General features: G+C 37.8%; 1 protein-coding gene across 1 annotated transcript in view; it reads right to left on the bottom strand.

The window, feature by feature from the left end:
- Positions 1-18,909, bottom strand: part of CTNNA3 (catenin alpha 3) — a 1,791,870-nt gene that overhangs the window by 375,971 nt on the left and 1,396,990 nt on the right. Inside the window, exon 12 of the mRNA XM_068981838.1 lies at positions 14,557-14,708. Within this exon, the coding sequence (XP_068837939.1) occupies positions 14,557-14,708 (152 nt within the window). The remainder of the gene's footprint in view (positions 1-14,556; positions 14,709-18,909) is intronic.

Raw genomic sequence — 18,909 nt, 5'->3', positions numbered from 1 at the left:
TGAATCCAGTGATTTTGTTCCTTTTATCGTTTAGTGAGGTCAGGTCTCTTTGATATGAAATGAAAATAAGAATCGGGAATAAAAATAAGAATTTGGAATCCTGTTACTTTTCAGTCTTTCTCCACCTATATGAAGAGGGGTTCAGGCACCTTGGCTTGATAGCAGTTCTTAAAACATGCCTTTACTTCTATATCCTTGCAAAAGTCCTAAGCCACAATTCCAACTGCACAGCTCATTCATCAAAGCCTGACTCAAATGTCACCAAACAGTTACATCTTTGCATAATTTTTTCCATGGCAGCAGTACAAACTGTTTTTCTAACAATGATTCCATATGAATCCATTATAGCACTTACCACAATAAATTCCTATCATTTGCTTACCTATTTACTCCATGAGAATGCCAGTTATTTGAGAACAAGGATCATGTCTCACTCGTGTTTGTGTTCTTAAAACCTAGCACAGTGTCTACATGAGAAAAGATACTCAAATATTTTTCAAGTGGTTGACTGAGGAGACTTCATAACAAATAAAAAGTTATTCCTTAATATGATACCTTCCTCATTCTGTGCTGTTTAGGTTTATGATAATTTCATATTCTATATATACTTCGCAAGGTTTTGATTCTGTTTTGTAGTTCCTAGATATTTATTTCAAAGGCTTTTTTTTTTCAAAGAAGGTATCAAAAATGATTGTGCATAGCTTAAAGTCTTAAATAAGCAAAGGACACATTTAGAGAAGACATTAAAATGTGGCTATGTAAAACACTTCTAATCAACTAGAATACTTGGTTAATCAGAACTCCCAAAACTCTGTAATTAAACAAATGATCACCTGCAATAATTTAAGCATATTTCCATTGGTTTATAACTTGATAAGCAAAAGACTATCTAAGCTAAACTTAGGTCACAAAGTTAATCAATAGAAAATTATTAATAAAGATGATGATAATGATGAGTATTTTTAATAATCAAGGTGTATTGCATTTTCCAAAGATGGGCACACCATTACTTCTCATCCTGCATGCTCCTTTTGACCTTTAAATTATATTCCTTCCATTGAAAAGTGGGGTTCATGTCTCCTCTTCTTGAATTGGGGAGGCTTTTGACTTGCTTGCAAGCAATAAATTACGGCAGAAGTGACAGTGCATGATTTCAGAGGTTAGATGAAAAAAGAAAATACTATCTGTGATTTACTAACTGTAAAACTTATTCCTGGATTCCTAAAATTCCATTAAGAAGCTCCATATCCATAGGCTGTCATATTATGAGAAAGTCAAGCCTCAGGAGAGGTTAAATGCAGTTTTCCTTAGTGTTCTAGTCCTCAGTCCAGACATCAGACATGTGAATGAATAAGCCTATGCCCTTTGTGAATTTCTGACCCACAGCATTTGTGAGCATAATACATTGATTGTTGCTTTATGTCACTAAGTTTAGGATAATTCATTGCACAGCAGTAACTACTGGAAGAGAATGTGTGACAAGCAATGGCCAGATGTTCACTAATCCCATTTCTTATTCTTGGACATAAAGGGGAAGGAGACATTATCAGCTCCTTTGCAGTTGATTTGGGTTCCCTTTGACTGAGTGGTGGTCAATGGGATGCAAAGGGACATAGGCATCATTGAAGTGTAGTCATCAAACTTCCTGTTTAATCATCTACTGTCTCTTCCATTTCTGCAGTGACAGTGGAAGCCAAATTATAAAGATGGCAATATCAAAAGTTTGGAGGATTGTGAATCACTGAATCATCACCTAGTAGAGACCAATCAAGGAAACTGGCTAGTGTTTGACCAATGTATAAATGATAAATAAACCATCATTAAGATAAGCTACTGAGATTTGGGAGTTGTGTTATGGCAGGTAGCATTGTTACTCTAATACACATAACAAATTTAATTTATTTGTATTACTAATTTGCAATACAAACACTGATTCTTGAGCACTTGACAATGTGTTGATAATGTGCTTAGTGCTGTGAATATATTATCCCATTTAAACTCAGATCAACCTTATTACTAGGCAGGTATATTTGTTTTCCCTGTTTCATACATGCAAATCCAAAACTTAAAGACCTGATTCACTCAGAGTCACAAAGATATTCCAAAAAAAGAGAAATTCCTTGAAGATAGAGCAAATCTAAAAGATTATCTTTTATCTTTTAAGATTATCTTCCAAGAGTTAAATTAGCAAAATTCATTTGTGAGGTTAGTGATCTTTAAATGCATTGTCGATGTAAACTTTTGTTGAACAGGTTCTCTGAACTTATTCCCAAACCACTAATTTTAGTGATAACAGAAGATGCATGTGCAAAAATCCCTGGTTTTATTTTTTATATTTTATAGTAAACAGGCCACTATGTACTGATTAAAATGTCTTTTACAGTCATTTCTAAGGGTTAGAAATAATTTTTGTTATGGTATCTTTCCATATTTTATGATTTTAATTAAATTTCTGATTTCTGTTCTGAACACTGCAATATAATACTGTATAAAACACAATTTAATCATTACATTTGTGGATAATTTTGTGATTTTCTTCAAAGCCTATAGCACCAAGGGACTGATAATAGAAGATAATGTGCATAAAATACACTCTAGGAAGTTCCACAAACCCCATTCTCAAGGACTTTTCTTTCTCCCACAACCTAATAGCAAATGCACACAATCAAAAAGTCTCATCAGGACTATTCCTCAATTGTCATCATCTTTAAAAAGGAATCTGGTCATGGGCACAAGGTAATATAAAGGACGTTTTACAACAACTACATATACTCTACAAAAGCTCGTACTGAGGCAAATAACATTGACACAGACATGCATGCGCATTTGTGCTCACATTAGTGGTCACAGAATACAATGTTTGGTAAAAATCCTTGCAAAATTATTAAACTAAAGATCAAGTAAATTTCTTTGTGAAAATATTTCTCAAGGTAGTTTCCTATTATCTATCACTTTTTATAATATAAAATATTACAAAACAAAGTAACATTTCTCTTGCCCTTGTTTCTGTGAGGTCCAGTGATGCTATTTCAAACAAATGTCAAATTTGGCAACCACATCCATCACTTCATTTAACTGTGAAAATATCTAACATCTTATTTTAGTTTATATTTCTAAAAAGTCCTTGTTTTATATCGTCTGCATCCTTGTATGTGCAGTCACACAATAGATAAACATATAAGTTTATATGACATTTGTCATGATAAACAAATTTGAGTAAGAAGACAGAGGCTGGCTGACGTGGGAGATGCTATTTTCTTTATGATTCTGTACAGGGTTTAGGCAGGATGTTATGTAAGGTAATGATACCTCAGACCTGAAGAAGTCTGCTGTGCAACTCGTGTAGAAAACACGTGGTTAAACAAAGTGGTAAGTGGAAAGACACCAGAAGTATAGGCATGTCTGGCAAATGGGAGAAACAGCTAGGAGGGCTATGTATTAATATCTGAATTTGAAGGTATGGGGAAGAGAGAGGTAGGTTAAGTGCTCTTCAACAACTTGCCCCAAAAGCAATTCTTGGGATTCCTGTGTTTATAACTGGCCCATCAATCTCCTGAGGTAAAGGAAATGCCCTGAACCAGGTGCTCAAAGCCTCTGGATCTTGTCTGGTTGCTCCCTCATCAGTGTGTGACCTCAAGTGCTTTTACTTTGCTTCCTGACGTTTGCTATTATGCTCCAGAGTATTTTTCCCTTTGAAACACCATCATTTACTTTATAGAAACTGGGAATACAAAATTTTCAATACCCCTCCTTCTATGAGTTATGCCAAAGTCTATTTCCTAAAAGTCACCACTTCATAAATTGTATTTTTCAGACTTCTTTTTCTCTAGAAGCTTCAGTTCTTCAAAAGTTACTTTTGAAATGTAGGCAGTCAAGCTTTTCACTTGAGGTAAGCAAGGAGCACCCCACAAGAGTTTTTAGGATTAAACAAAGTAGAAAGTAATAACAATGTATTATTAGATGTAACACTGAATACGCTTATTCATTTAATTACAAATGAGAGTTTAGTTATAAAAATGTAAACAAATTATTTAATAATTAACTTATCAGAAACAAATGACAACAAAAAATCCTTAAGATTCCACAACTAAAATATTCTCCCCATGTTATTTTTCTATTTAGAGTGCTAGCTACTTCCTCTGAAGGTATTTTCAAAGAGAGATGCTTGACTCCCTCAACTCACCTACTTTGAGTCAAAGGCTCCACATAGCACTTGTGTATAATTCTCTGAGTGCAAGGCTGGTGCGCATCAAAGCCCTTTTGGACCATGGACTCTACTGCCAGTCCAGCGGCTCTGACCCTTTGGTGAAAGAGCACTTCTCAGAGTGACATCGCGCTGAACATCTCTCCCCCAGCAGGAGCAACAGAGATCACTGACCAGTGCTGCTTTGTAGCTTAGCCAATAGGTTTCTCAACGAACAGTCTTTCCTACTCTGCTCACCTCTGTTCCCTTAGTCAAAAAGGTGCACACACAACAAAGGCCATTAAAGTGCACAGAGAGCATACAGTTTCATCTCTTGCTGACGGGTGCTAGCAGGTGGTTCTGCTTTTCCTTAGCTTGAACTCTTTGTTCGCAGAGGAAACAGTGAGAACCCCTCTACAGAATTCTTCCCAGTAATGTTTGATTTAAATTTGCATACAAAGCTAAGGTTACTCTGCTACACATCTTTTATTAAGTTCCCTTAGGAAGTCCTCGGGTAATTGGCTTCTTTAAACTGGTTCTGCCACTATAAAGGAGCCACATCACTTCCAAAAAGGACAAAGTATTTTAACTGTTGATTCCCTGGCAAGACTCCTATGAGAATGTAGTGGCTAAGATGAATTCAGGAAATTAGCTTTCCAATGAAAAATGAAAACATGTACAGTTCTTATATGTTAAATAAATATGAAATGGTGCCTGAACAGATTCTCCACAGTCAACAAAGGCTCCACAAAGTATGAAGAGTGTGAGATAACATTTGCTAGCAGTTAGACCTGTGGATAGGAGTGTTCCTGGGGTTGGAAAAACTGGCTTGATTAGGAACTGAGATCATTAATGTCCAGGTCTTATAGAATGAAGACTGGTGTGTAAAAATTATGCAACACGGGGCCTCAAGCAGCACAATCAGGACCTAGGAACTAGAGTGAACGTAACATTATATCCTCCAAATATGATACTTTTGAGAGCCAAAAGGGGGATAATTCAAATTTGTCCTAAGGAAACCAAGTCATACCTTTACCGCAATTTACTGCATGTTTAAATTCATTTAACAAATACATGGTTTCCAGGTGGTGCAGTGGTAAAGAATTCACCTACCAGTGTAGAAGATGCAAGAGATGAGGGTTCAATCCCTGGGTCGGGAAGATCCCCTGGAGGAGGGCATGGCAGCCCACTCCAGTATACTTGCCAGGATAATCCCATGGAGAGAGGAGCCTGGTGTGCTACAGTCCATGGGGTCATAAAGAACTGGACGCAACTGAGCAACTAACACTTTCACTTTTCAAACTTACTATGCAATGAGCCAAATAGTAAGTGTTTGAGTCTTTGTGAGCCATATAGTTTCTGTTGTCATTGTAGCACTAAGAGCAATAGATATATATGGCTGTGTGTATTCTTAAAATTAGACTTTCATATAATTTTCACATGTCAGAAAATATTTTTTTCAAATTTTTCAACCATTTAAAATATTAAAATCATTCTTTACAAAGGCCATATGAAATAGATGGAAGACTAAATATGACCCAAGTTTGTCATAAGTTTGTCATCCCCTGATCTAAGATACTACATAATGAGTCACAAACCTGAAGGATAAAAATCAACAACAGAGGAGTCATGTATTAGAAATATTTGGCAAGCAGCCAGTTATAAAATAGAAAGGTGTTAATTTTATAATATTCAAAATGTCAGCAATTTCAGAACTCTATGCAGGTTTTACTAACTAGTCCTAATTAATATAGGACTAGTAGCTTGTATTTGTAAGGGGCTCAGTTTAGTTCAGTTCAGTTGCTCAGTCGTGTCCGACTCTTTGCAACCCTATGAATCACAGGACGCCAGGCCTCCATGTCCATCACCAACTCCCGGAGTTCACTCAAACTCATGTCCATTGAGTCAGTGATGCCATCCAGCCATCTCATCCTCTGTCATCCCCTTCTCCTCCTGTCCCCAATCCCTCCCAGCATCAGAGTCTTTTCCAATGAGCCAACTCTTCCCATGAAGTGGCCAAAGTATTGGAGTTTCAGCTTTAGCACCATTCCTTCCAAAGAACATCCAGGACTGATCTCCTTTAGAATAGATTGGTTGGATCAGGTGCTAGTTACTGGGTAAAACATGATTTTTTAAAATTAACTTTATCAGTGTAAGTTACATATTATTTTAAGTGTACAATTTCTTGAGTTTTAACAATTTTGTATACCCATGAAACCACCTTGGATAATCTTCATAAAGCTTTGCTGAGAATTTTTTTGAGGCAGCATTAAATTTATAAATCAATTCAGGGGAAATTGACACCTTAACAATATTGAGTCTCCCAGTCCAACCATATGATAAATCTTCAAATGTTTAAATCATTTTAATTATTCTTAACAATATCTTACAATTTTCCAAGTTTAAATCTTGTACATCTTTGTTAAGTTTATCAAGTTTATTTTGTTATTTTTAATGCTAAAATGTCCTTTTAAAAAGTATATTTTCCAATCGTTAGTTGCTACTTTATAGAAATACACTCTCTGGGTTTCATTTTATTTCTTTATTGCACATTTCTTATTTCATTAATTTTGCCCTTATCTTTATTTTCCTCTTCCTTGCATTATAAACTTGGTACATTAAATTTGTATTCTGTGATCTTGCTAAACTTATTTATCTGTTCTGCTAGAATGGGTTATTTTGTTGTAAATTGATTTTTTTAGGATTTTCAATGTAGTTGATCATATAATTTACTAATGTGGACATTTTCACTTTTTCCTTTGTAATCAGTATACATTTTATGTTATTATCATTATTAATTTATTCTTCTGGCCAGAACATCCATAATACTATACTGTTTTGGAACATGGACATTCTCATTTTGTTGCTAATCTTAAGGAACAGTGTTTTGTCCTTCATTTTAAGTACAATTTTAAAGCTACTTTACTAGATAGAAGCAGTAATTCAAAGGTATGCTTTCATTTCCCTCCACAGTGAAGAAACTAATGATATTGTGCAAAGGAACAATGTAAGCGGTAATGTAAAACAGGGGCTTGAATGTATGTCTTGATTTTACACAATATTCTTTTCATTACTTCATTTCCAAACTGAATTACACAGAGTTCTAAGTGTACAAGATAACCTTTTACACTGGTTAGCTTCTAACTGACACCATCGTGGTCTTTCTCTCTGGCAGTCTCAGTGAGATTTCAAAGAGAAAAATAGCAGCTCTGTTCAGAGACATAAAAAGGAAAAATAAATTCTGACATAATGAAGAAGTTATGGAAGACAATGAAAGAAGTTCAACAAAATCATAACAGTGTAAGTAATTAAAAAAAAAACTATATATGATTCTAGTGAAAGCTATGAATCTATCCACTCCTATATGTACAATAGAATCAGACACAAAAGGCTTTTCTGGCTATATAAGCTTAAGTTGTATATTAAACTATTTGTTAACTCTAGAATCCATTTAAATGATTTATGTAAAATGATCCATGTAAACTGGGACATGTGCATTTTTAATCTGTTTTATTTTTATTTATTCAAAAAATAATTTCCACGAAGTGAGATATCCAAAGTATGTTGCTTTTCCCTGAAATATGAAGTTAGAAAATTAACGTAGAAAAAATACATTTATGATGGTCCTGAAAATCTTCACATTTGTGTATGGGAAGTGTCTCTATATTTTCCATTTGACTTTGATAAGTCACACATGAAAATTCACACACAAAAATATGGAAGTCTCTGTTCTGAATACCTGTTAAAGTATGAATTTTTGCTGAATCTTTTCCTCTCTTTGAGAGTATTTCATTGCTGGCTGCCCATGTTAGTCTTTCACAATTCAATTATGCCATCCTTTTAAAAATTATTCTGTTTATAGTTAAAACCCTTTACCAAAAAGATGATACACTGAGCCTCCTTGTACGTTTCAAGACGTTAATAAAATACAATAGACAAGGCCTTCCCTTTCGGTGTGGTGGTTAAGACTCCATGCTCTTATTGCAGGGGGCCCAAGATTGATCCCTGGTTGGGATTCTATATGCAGCAATTAACAGTCTGTATGCCACAGCTAAGAAGCCTGCATGCCACAACAAAGATCCCCTGAACTGCAACTAAGACCTAGCATAGCCAACAAAGAAATATTAAAAAACAATATGCAGAACTATAATGCCAGTTTAAAGTAATATGTGTTCAAAATAAAAATTTGCATTATATCATCCATAATTCAGGCATTCAATATTAATAAACATGAATATCGTCTTCTATAAACAATATTTTGAGAAAAAAACATAATTCTTTGGTTTAGAACTTCACTCTTTCAAGTTACTTTTCAGGTTTCAGCCTCATGTTGCTCTATGAGCATATTTCTGTAGCTTCTGTAACTAACATTCTTCAAGATATACAAACTAATAGGCAACATCAGTAGTACTGAGGCAGGAGCTAGATGGGTCCCATGCTGAATAGTTTCTCCCTTGTGGACAGAATAATACCAGAAACTCCATAAAAGCAGGATGATTGAAGAGGGAGGTAAAAGAACACGTATTCCTCATTCTCAAAGTGAAGGACACCTCTCTGACTACATATGCACAGAAAGTCTCTTTGGAAGTCAAAAGAGGAGGGGCATCACCTCATAGTACATGATGCTGCTACCTATAGGTCTCTTTGCTAGAATCCACCCTGGCACACACACCTGGGAGGACCCAGAGATAAACCAAATACAGGCTCAAAATCAGGCAAAGCAAGATGACTGGTTAAAGGAAACTCAGAAGAAATGCCCCGTAAACATGATTCAAACTACCAGGAGGGCATGACTCTCTCTGAGCTTGCCCATGTGTCTATCCACATGTATGGTACTTCTTTACTTCCTAGTAAACACTTGTTTCACTACTTTCCATCTCTATGTGGAAATTCATTTCTGCACAGCTCATGGGCCAGGACCTTGCCATTGTCTATGGTGGCCCAGAGGTTAGGATTCAGCACTCTCCCTGGAACTGCCTGACCTCAATCTCTGGCCAGGAACCAAAATCCTGATTCAAGCCGCCACAGGCCAAGACCACCTGAGATCACTGTTAATAGTAATAGAAACCTTCTTCTTATAAGAGATTACTATTTACTAAAGCATTCCATTTCTATCATAACTCATTTTGTCACCATAATAATCTTCTGAAGTAGGTATAGTACCCAAGTTTATTTTACAAAAGAGTAATCTGAGGCATACTGAAATGTGTTACTTGTCATAGTCTTAACCACTGTAAGAACTCTTGTGGGGCTTTACCCTACGCCTACAAGCCCCGTGCTTGTCCAGGTTCATGGCCAAAGAAAAAGGCCAGAGTCAGTTAGAGACACATCAATGGTTTACCCGGGAGCTTACCCATCTGAGGTCAGGTCCTCGAGTGATGCCCCATCCTGCGCAGCAGAAAGCCAGCAGGACATGGCAGCAGTCTTCACGCCAGGGGAAAGGGGAGATTACCAGTTATTAGGGAACTGATGTCAGGTGGGCTCATCAGTTTCCAGGGAAACCAACAGAGAGGCACACCCCTTACCACCCTTTGATAAAGAAAAATTACCAGCTGGGGCCTGGGGCAAGTATATAGGAACTTCAGTCATGTGCTTAAGATTTAGGTGAAGCAGACACTAGTCTGGCAAGGGGATGTACAGAGAGCAAGAGAACAACCACCTTGAGTGACCAGACCACATAGCTCTTAATTACTGTAAAATTTACACATATATGTTAAATACCAACAGGGTTCCCCAGGTGCTGCTAGTGGTAAAGAACCTGCCTCCCAATGCAGGGGATGTTAGAGAAGTGGATTTGATCCTAGGGTTGGGAAGATCTGCTGAAGGATGGCATGGCAATCCACTCCAGTATTCTTGCCTAGAGAATCCCATGGAGAGAGGAGCCTGGAGGGTTATGGTCCATAGGGTCACACAGAGTCTGACACAACTGAAGCAGCTTAGCGTGCACATTAAACACCAACAAATGAAAAATAATAATAATAGAAAAAAATAATACTCCCTACTCTCCAAGGTTAAGAACAAGATTCTACAACCTCAACTGTCCACACACTGAATCCAGAGAAGAAAGTAAATGTCACAGTATTTGATTCAGAAATTTTTAAAATAACCTAAATAATGGTAAACATAGTTATTCATCAAAATAAATAATAAAGGCTGCTGCTGCTGCTAAGTCACTTCAGTCGTGTCCAACTCTGTGTGACCCCATAGACGGGAGTCCACCAGCCTCCCCCATCCCTGGGATTCTCCAGGCAAGAACACTGGAGTGGGTTGCCATTTCTTTCTCCAATGCATGAAAGTGAAAAGTGAAAAGTGAAAATGAAGTTGCTCAGTCGTGTCCGACTCTTCGCGACCCCATGGACTGCAGCCTACCAGGCTCCTCCGCCAATGAGATTTTCCAGGCAAGAGTACTGGAGAGGGTGGGATGATTTGGGAGAATGGCATTGAAACATGTATAATATCATATATGAAACTAATTGCCAGTCCAGGTTCGATGCATGATACTGGATGTTTGGGGCTGGTGCACTGGGATGACCCAGAGGGATGGTACGGGGAGGGAGGAGCGAGGGGGGTTCAGGATGGGGAACACGTGTGTACCTGTGGCAGATTCATGCTGATGTATGGCAAAACCAATACAATATTGTAAAGTAATTAACCTCCAATTAAAATAAACAAATTTATATTTAAAAAAAAAAGAGTACTAGAGTGTGTTGCCATTGCCTTCTCCGAATAGTAAAGGCAGGTATAATCATATCTGTAAAACTATAAAATACCAGGCTCTGATCTTAAGTTAGCATTTTATCATCTTAAGAGCACCAAGGAACACTCTTGAAAATTCAGGTCTAAGACTGGATTTTGTGACACTCACACACATTCTCAAGAGCATGGCCTAGCCCTCTCTGAACATGAATAATTATACCTGTATTGCCTTCATGTTGACACTCTTTAGATACTCTGAATAAAGCATCAAATGTTTTTCAGTTCTGAGGTCAAGATACTGGTCAGCATTTCACCTGACTTTTTAAAGAGAATATTCCAGACCAATTTTATTATCTTCTATGATAAAGGGACAGTCCGCAAAGTGTGTGTGTGTGTGGGGGGGGTAAGATTTTCATTAATTACATCTGAATTAGACTTCTATTTTCATCCTATATTCCAGTTAGCAGTTAAGTACAAAGGTTTATGGGTTAAGAATCCCTGCAGAAGTGCATTCAGGTGCCTTTAGAGGCTGTCTAGAAGAGGAGATGGGGAAGGGGATGGGCAGGGGCAAGATAGAAATGATGGACCTCTAGACTATCCTGAAAGGTTTAAATACAGGAGCTCTGCTTTCTCTCTTTTATTTATTTATTTAAGCTTTGAATTGTGTTTGAAGAAAGAGTATGTTTACCTCAACATTCAAAAAAACAAAAATTTCAAACCATACACTTAACCAGTATGTTCTCAATGACTGGGACATCAGATACTAAGGGATCTTAGCACTAATGCCCTTATAGAGCAATTTGACAGGGATTAAGGGCCAATATGATTTAATATTTTTATTAATAATCTAGGTGAAGGAACTCAGATTATAGTCTCATATTTCTCATTAATATTAATTTAGGTATGTTTACCAACCAAAGTTAAAAGCAAACTGATAAATTACATGAAGAATCATTCAGAAATATGATGAAGTTTATTAGCATTAGGATTTGGGGCCAAGAACAAACACATCAAATTGAAATGGAGAAGGGATATACAGGCAATGACAGAATTAAAAAAAAAAATAGTCTATCCAATAATCATGGTGTTTAAGAAGGTAGTAATAGGTTAACAGTAGTTGGCTATATTAATAGCAATTTTAACGTAAGAAGCTACTTTATTTGACATTGGACAGGCTCTAATTAGAGTATGCCTTTTGATAGTCTCACTTGAAAAGTTTATTGAAAAGGTAAATAAGGACTAGTGAAGAACACAAAATACTAAAGTATTCCTATGAGAAAAAGTTGAAGTATTTATCTTGAAAACGAGATGACTATATGGACAAATTACTGTGCTCAAAGTCTATTAATAATTATAATAAATTGTTCTGCCTTAAAGAGGACTGCCAGGTATGAGGGACATATAGAAATATGGTCAGATAATTTAATTTGCTATAAGTAAGTGATTTTGATAATGAGAAAAATTTTAAATACTAGAATATCCAAGTGGGAGAGGTTATAAGACTTTTATCCCTAAATAGCTTTTGCAGTAAAAAAAAAAAAAAAAAAAAATGTATTCCCTGCCCTGGTTCACCTAGCCTATTTCACTGGTTTATCTTCACTTCACAAATACCCATGCAGGGATACTGGAAATGTCAAGGTTTCACCCTTGTAAAGCTATCTTCTGAAGTTCATGGATCTTTGTCATACTTTCCACATGAAGTATGTTTCTTCCTGATTCTACCTATCCTCCCAGCTCAGAATTAATACTACCCTGCTAGTTCACACAGGTAAAGCACAAAAATCTTTGTTAGAAGAAAACATTTGGCAGAAGTACTTTGCAGTTCAGATATACTACTAGCACAGTACTGCCATTGCTGCTGCTGTTGCTTAGCCACTCCAGTCGTGTCTGACTCTTTGCCACCCTGCAGACTGTAGCCTGCCAGGCTCCTCTGTCAATGGGATCCTCTAGGCAAGAGTACTGGAGTGGGTGGCCCACGCCCTCTTCCCAGAGATCTTCCTGACCAAAGGATCAAACCTGGGTCTCCTGCATTGCAGGCAATTTTTGTTCATAAATATATATTCTGAGGTTTCTCTTATATGTATATCTGGCTTGCTTGAAGGTTTTCCCAAGATCTTAAGGGCTAGACCCTATGTTTTGACACCTCTAGACTTTCGTCTTTGTTTGTTTCATAAATGTCCATCTGGCCTAGCATGCACCTTGATTTTTGTTGGCCCCTTTCCCTACAAGGTCCTCTACTGTCTCCATTTCTATAGACTCCTTCATGTAACCTGACTATGACAATCAGACCTGTCAGATACTGTGGACGTCCACCCATATGGCCTCAGCACATGCAGTTCCATCTCATAGCCATACTAACAGTTAAGGCCAGAGGCATCAAATTGAACTCTACTCATGCTTACAAACTGCACTCACCGCTTCTACCAACTCATCTTACCCAGACCCAGGGTAAGAGAGTTACCTGAGAGTGGCTTTTTTTTTGGCCCCAGGAGCTTGAATGGCACAGTAGGAGGCTCTGGTAATGCCTCTGAGGAGAGGTGGCCTTTAACCAAGTGTGAATAGGTAAATAAATTGGATTTTATTCCCCAAAGGTAAGGTAATTCTGGGATGTGTTCCATAGGACTCTGCTAGAGTTCTCCAGGTTCAGTCATCAGTTGCCTGCAGTGACTCATAATTACAGCTTATTGATTCTCTGTCTCATTTTTTCTGAAATAGACTAATGATAACACCAATACTTGACTCTCCCTCCAGGTGAACCAATCCCAAAATAATCTCTCTCCATATATTTACTTGTGCTGTTTTTGTTGTCGTTGCTGTTTTTAATAGTATTAATTAAAAAAAAAAAAAAAAAAAACAGAGGGAGAGAGAGACTTCCCTGGTGGGCCAGTGGCTAAGACTCAGCACTCCAAATGCAGGGGACCCAGGTTCACTCCCTGGTCAGGGAACTAGAACCTGCATGCCCCAGTTAAGAATTCACATGCCTCAACTAAGAGTTCACATGCCACAGCTAAGACTCAGCACAGCCAAATAAATATTAAACGTGCACATGTGCACATACACACACAGAATTAACATTTTAAGGAAGAACAAATACTGCTGGTTTCCGTATATTCACTGTGCTCACAACAAATGCCTCACTATCACATTTGGGAAGATGGTATATATTCTCCCAAACAGACAACACTCAAACATTTGTTGTTCCTGGCAGCTCCAACTGAGATTTCTTACAGAACACTGATTCTACATTCCATCATGAGAGGATGCAGACACAGAAATTCCTTGTTTTAAATACACTTTCCTATACATTTCAATATAGTGATTAGAAAGATTCTCTCCTTCTATTCAAGGAAAGAAAGAAATTACCTTATGTATTGTTCTTTGGCTTCTGATCATGCTATGTGACACTTCAGCAAATCCTGTACACAATGAATTCTATCATTTCGGCACATATGGCAGTTAAATGTGCTCATTTGCATAAGTTATAACCATATACATAAGTAAAAGCATTGTTCGTGACAGTAGATCTGACTTTGGGGATACATAAGAATTTCTAAAGTTCTCATGGATTTCAGCATTGACATTATGGCACAGAAATAAAACATTCCTTGCAATCATTCCAGGGATTCCAGATGGTGAAGAATGCTACAATATTTCAGTGGAAGGTAAAGCAGACTTACCCGAATCATCATGACTGAACATCTGATATCATGAATTGTATCATAGATCTTCTTTGAGATGTCCACGAATTGACTATCATCAAACACATCCAAAGAGTTTTTACTTAAGGCTTCCAAGGCAACATTGACTTGTGTTACAAATTCAGGAATTGCTGTTAAAATGAATAAGAAAGAGAAAATTGTCCTATTTGTATTTTCAGATTACTGGGAAATGGAGAATCATATTGTTAAATACATATTTGATTAATAAACTTTCATTTTTTTTTAAATGTATGAAGACAAAACATTTTCGCAGGATAATCTTGAAACTCTGAAATGTAAATAGAATCAAAGACAAGAAAGACATCTTAATGAAAATACTTTTTTAAATTATATTTCTCCTTTATAGCATTTGTTTTACTATGTCTGGAAGCATATTACCATTTTTTGTCCTATCCATTGGAAGCCTAAATAAATTACAAAAAAGAATTGGTGTGAATAGCAGTTGAAATCATAGAAAGATATTTTTTTAAAAATTGAGTTGCAAAATAGAAGAAAATTACCTAAACCTACTAATTCTATCTCATAGAAATAATAAAAATACTTTAACTTTCTTTTGATAAAATATTTCCCCCTCATCAAAAAGATTAATGAAATCAGTGATCTTATATATAAAACATTTCTAACTAAAACGAGAACATTGAATGAATGTAGGGATATATCAATCAGTAAGGCCAATCCATAGAATGTTCTTTTTTAATTAAGGTTTCAAACTGTGTTAGTCCTCTGTCATGTCTGACTCTTTGTGACCCCATGGACCGTAGCCCATGAGGCTCCTCTGCCATGGAATACTCCAGGCAAAAATACTGGAGTGGGTCGACATTTCTTTCTCCAGAGAATCTTTCTGACCCAGGAACTGAACCCAGGTCTCCTATGTGGGCAGATTCTTTACTGTCTTTGCTATCAGGGAAGCCAAGATTTCAAAATGCATACAAGCTAAGTCACTTTAGTTGTGTCTGACTCTGCAAACCTATGGACTATATCCCACCAGGCTCCTCTGTCCATGGGATTCTCCAGGCAAGAATACTGGAGTGAGTTGCCATTTCCTCCTCTAGTGGATCTTCCTGACCCAGGAATTGAACCCATGTCTCTTAGATCGGCAGGCAGGTTCTTTACAACTAGCGCCATCAAATAGTCTCAATTAAACACATTTCTCCAACTTTGCTCCCAGCATCAGGGTCTTTTCAAATGAGTCAGCTCTTCGCATCAGGTGGACAAAGTATTGCAGTTTCAGCTTCAACATCAGTCCTTCCAATGAACATCCAGGACTGATCTCCTTTAGGATGGACGGATTGGATCTCCTTGCAGTCCAATGGACTCTCAAGAGTCTTCTCCAACACCACAGTTCAAAAGCATTAATTCTCTGGTGCTCAGCTTTCTTTATAGTCCAACTCTCACATCCATACATAACTACTAGAAAAAACCATATCCTTGACTAGACGGACCTTTGGTGGCAAAGTAATGTCTCTGCTTTTTAATATGCTGTCTAGGTTGGTCATAACTTTCCTTCCAAGGAGTGAGCGTCTTTTAATTTGATGGCTGCAATCACCACCTGCAGTGATTTTGGAGCCCCCCAAAATAAAGTCAGCCACTGTTTCCACTGTTTCCCCATCTATTTGCCATGAAGTGATGGGACCCAATGCCATGATCTTAGTTTTCTGAATGTTGAGCTTTAAGCCAACTTTTTCACTCTCTTTCACTTTCATCAAGAGGCTCTTTAGTTCTTCTTCACTTTCTGCCATAAGGGTGGTGTCATCTGCTTTATTGATATTTCTCCTGGTAACCTTGATTCCAGCTTGTGCTTCATCCAGCCCAGCATTTTGCATGATGTACTCTGCATATAATTTAAATAAGCAGGGTGTCAATATACAGCCTTGACATACTCCTTTTCCTATTTGGAAACAGTCTGTTGTTCCATATCCAGTTCTAACTGTTACTTCCTGACCTGCATACAGAGATCTCAGGAGGCAGGTCAGGTGGTCTGGTATTCCCATCTCTTTCAGAATTGTCCACAGTTTATTGTGATCCACTCAGTCAAAGGCTTTGGGATAGTCAATGAAGCAGAAATAGATGTTTTTCTGGAACTCTTGCTTTTTTGATGATCCAGCAGATGTTGGCGATTTGATCTCTGGCTAATACTTATTTAAATGGCAAAGACAATGTTTCACAGAGTAATTATGCTAATATAGTCAGAACTGAGTTTTGAACTCTGACTGCCAGAAGGCGTAGTTTAAACTCTACTAGACCTTATCATATGGAGGAAGTTTCTGCCCCATGTGAAACAGCAGGATAAAGGTAGACTAATTTTTAGAGTCATAATTCTACACCTGGAAGATATACATGCTTTATCTAATACAAAAATATTAATAAATGTTATTTTTATTTTTTCCTACTTTCAAATCCCTATCTTCACGTATGGCATACCATCTCTTGCAGTCCCACGTGCCATGCTCTTGATATGGGGGAATGTTGGTAATATACATGGGTAGTCATATTTGGGGGCTTCCTCAATGGCTCAGCGGTAAAGAATCTGCCTGCAACACAGGAGATGCAGGTTCAATACTTCAGTTGGGAAGATCCCCTGAAAATGGCAACTCATTCCAGTATTCCTGCCTGAAAAATCCCATGGGCAGATGAGCATGGAGGCTACAGTCCAGTGGGTTGCAAAGAGTTGGACACAACTGAGCATGAGCACAAGGCATATTTTATTTAGTACTTTCTTGCCTCTATGTACTAAAATGTATCATCTGTAGCCTAATTCTTAGGTACTATACCCACCAGGGGTATCCTACCTGCTTTTCTTCTCTGTCCATTTTTTAGGTGTGAAAGTGAAAAAGAAAGTCTCTCAATCGTGCCCAACTATTTGTGACCCCATGGACTATATAGTCCATGGAATTCTCTAGGCCAGAACGCTGGAGTGATAGCTGTTTCCTTCTCCCAGCGATCTTCCCAACCCAGGATTGAATACAGGTCTTCTGCATTGCAAGTGGATTCTTTAACAGCTGAGCCACCAGGGAGGCCAATCCAATAAAAAGAGGCACCTAGTTGGGAATTCCCTAGTAGTCTAGTGGTTAGGACTCTCCTATTTCACTGCTGAGGGTCTGGGATCAATCCTTGGTCAGGTTCAGCAAGCCATGCAGTTATGCAGCATGGCCAAAAACAAAAAAGGGGGCAGGTGGGGGGGCACCTGGATGCATATGGCAAAATATAGCTATTAAACATTAAATTCATTAAAATTAATTTTAAAATTTGTTTCCTCAACCACATATACCACAGCTCAGGTGCTCAATAGACATAATCAGTTGAGTCACTCAGCTGTGTCCAGATCTGAGACCATATGGACTGCAGTACGCCAGGCTTCCCAGTCCATCACCAACTCCTGGAGCTTGCTCAAACTCATGTCCATTGAGTCGGTGATGCCATCAAACCATCTCATCCTTTGTTGTTCCCTTCTCCCCTCAATCTTTCCCAGCATCAGGGTCTTTTCCAGTGAGTCAGCTCTTCGCATTAGGTAGCCAAAGTATTGGAGCTTCACCTTCAGCACCAGTCCTTCCAAAGAATATTCAGGACTGATTTCCTTTAGGATGGACTGGTTGGATCTCCTTGCAGTCCAAGGGACTCTCAAGAGTCACCTCCAACACCACAGTTCAAAAGCATCAGTTCTTTGGCACTCAACTTTCTTTATGGTCCAACTCTCACATCCATACATGACTACAGAAAAAGAGCATAGCTTTGACTAGACAGACCTTTGTTGGCAAAGTAATGTGTCTGCTTTTTAATATGCTGTCATAGCTTTTCTTCCAAGGAGCAAATGTCTTAATTTTAAGGCTGCAGTCACCATCTGCAGTGATTTTGGAGCCCCCCCAAAATAAAGTAAGTCTGTCACTGTTTCCATTGTTTCCCCATCTATTTGCCATGACGTGCTGGGACCAGATGCCATGATCTTAGTTTGTTGAATGTTGAGTTTTAAGCCATCTTTTTCACTCTCCTGTTTCACTTTCATCAGCAGTCTCTTTAGTTCCTTTAGCTTTCTTCCATAAGAGTGGTGTCATCTTCATATCTCAGGTTAATGATATTTCTCCTGGCAATCTTGATTCCAGCTTGTGCTTCATCCAGCTTGGCAGTTTGCATTATGTACTCTGCATAAAAGGCAGGATGACAAAACATGGCCTTGCCATACTCCTTTCCCAATTTGGAACCAGTTTGTTGTTCCATGTACAGTTCTAACTGTTGCTTCTTTATCTGCATACAGATTTTTCAGGAGGCAGGTAAGGCAGTCTGGAATTCCCATCTCTTTGAGAATTTCCCACTATT

The sequence above is a fragment of the Capricornis sumatraensis genome, chromosome 10, assembly GCF_032405125.1.
Source record: "Capricornis sumatraensis isolate serow.1 chromosome 10, serow.2, whole genome shotgun sequence".
Taxonomy (NCBI): Eukaryota; Metazoa; Chordata; class Mammalia; order Artiodactyla; family Bovidae; genus Capricornis; species Capricornis sumatraensis.
The sequence above is the reverse complement of the archived record's forward strand: the minus strand, read 5'-3'. Positions and strand labels throughout refer to the sequence as shown.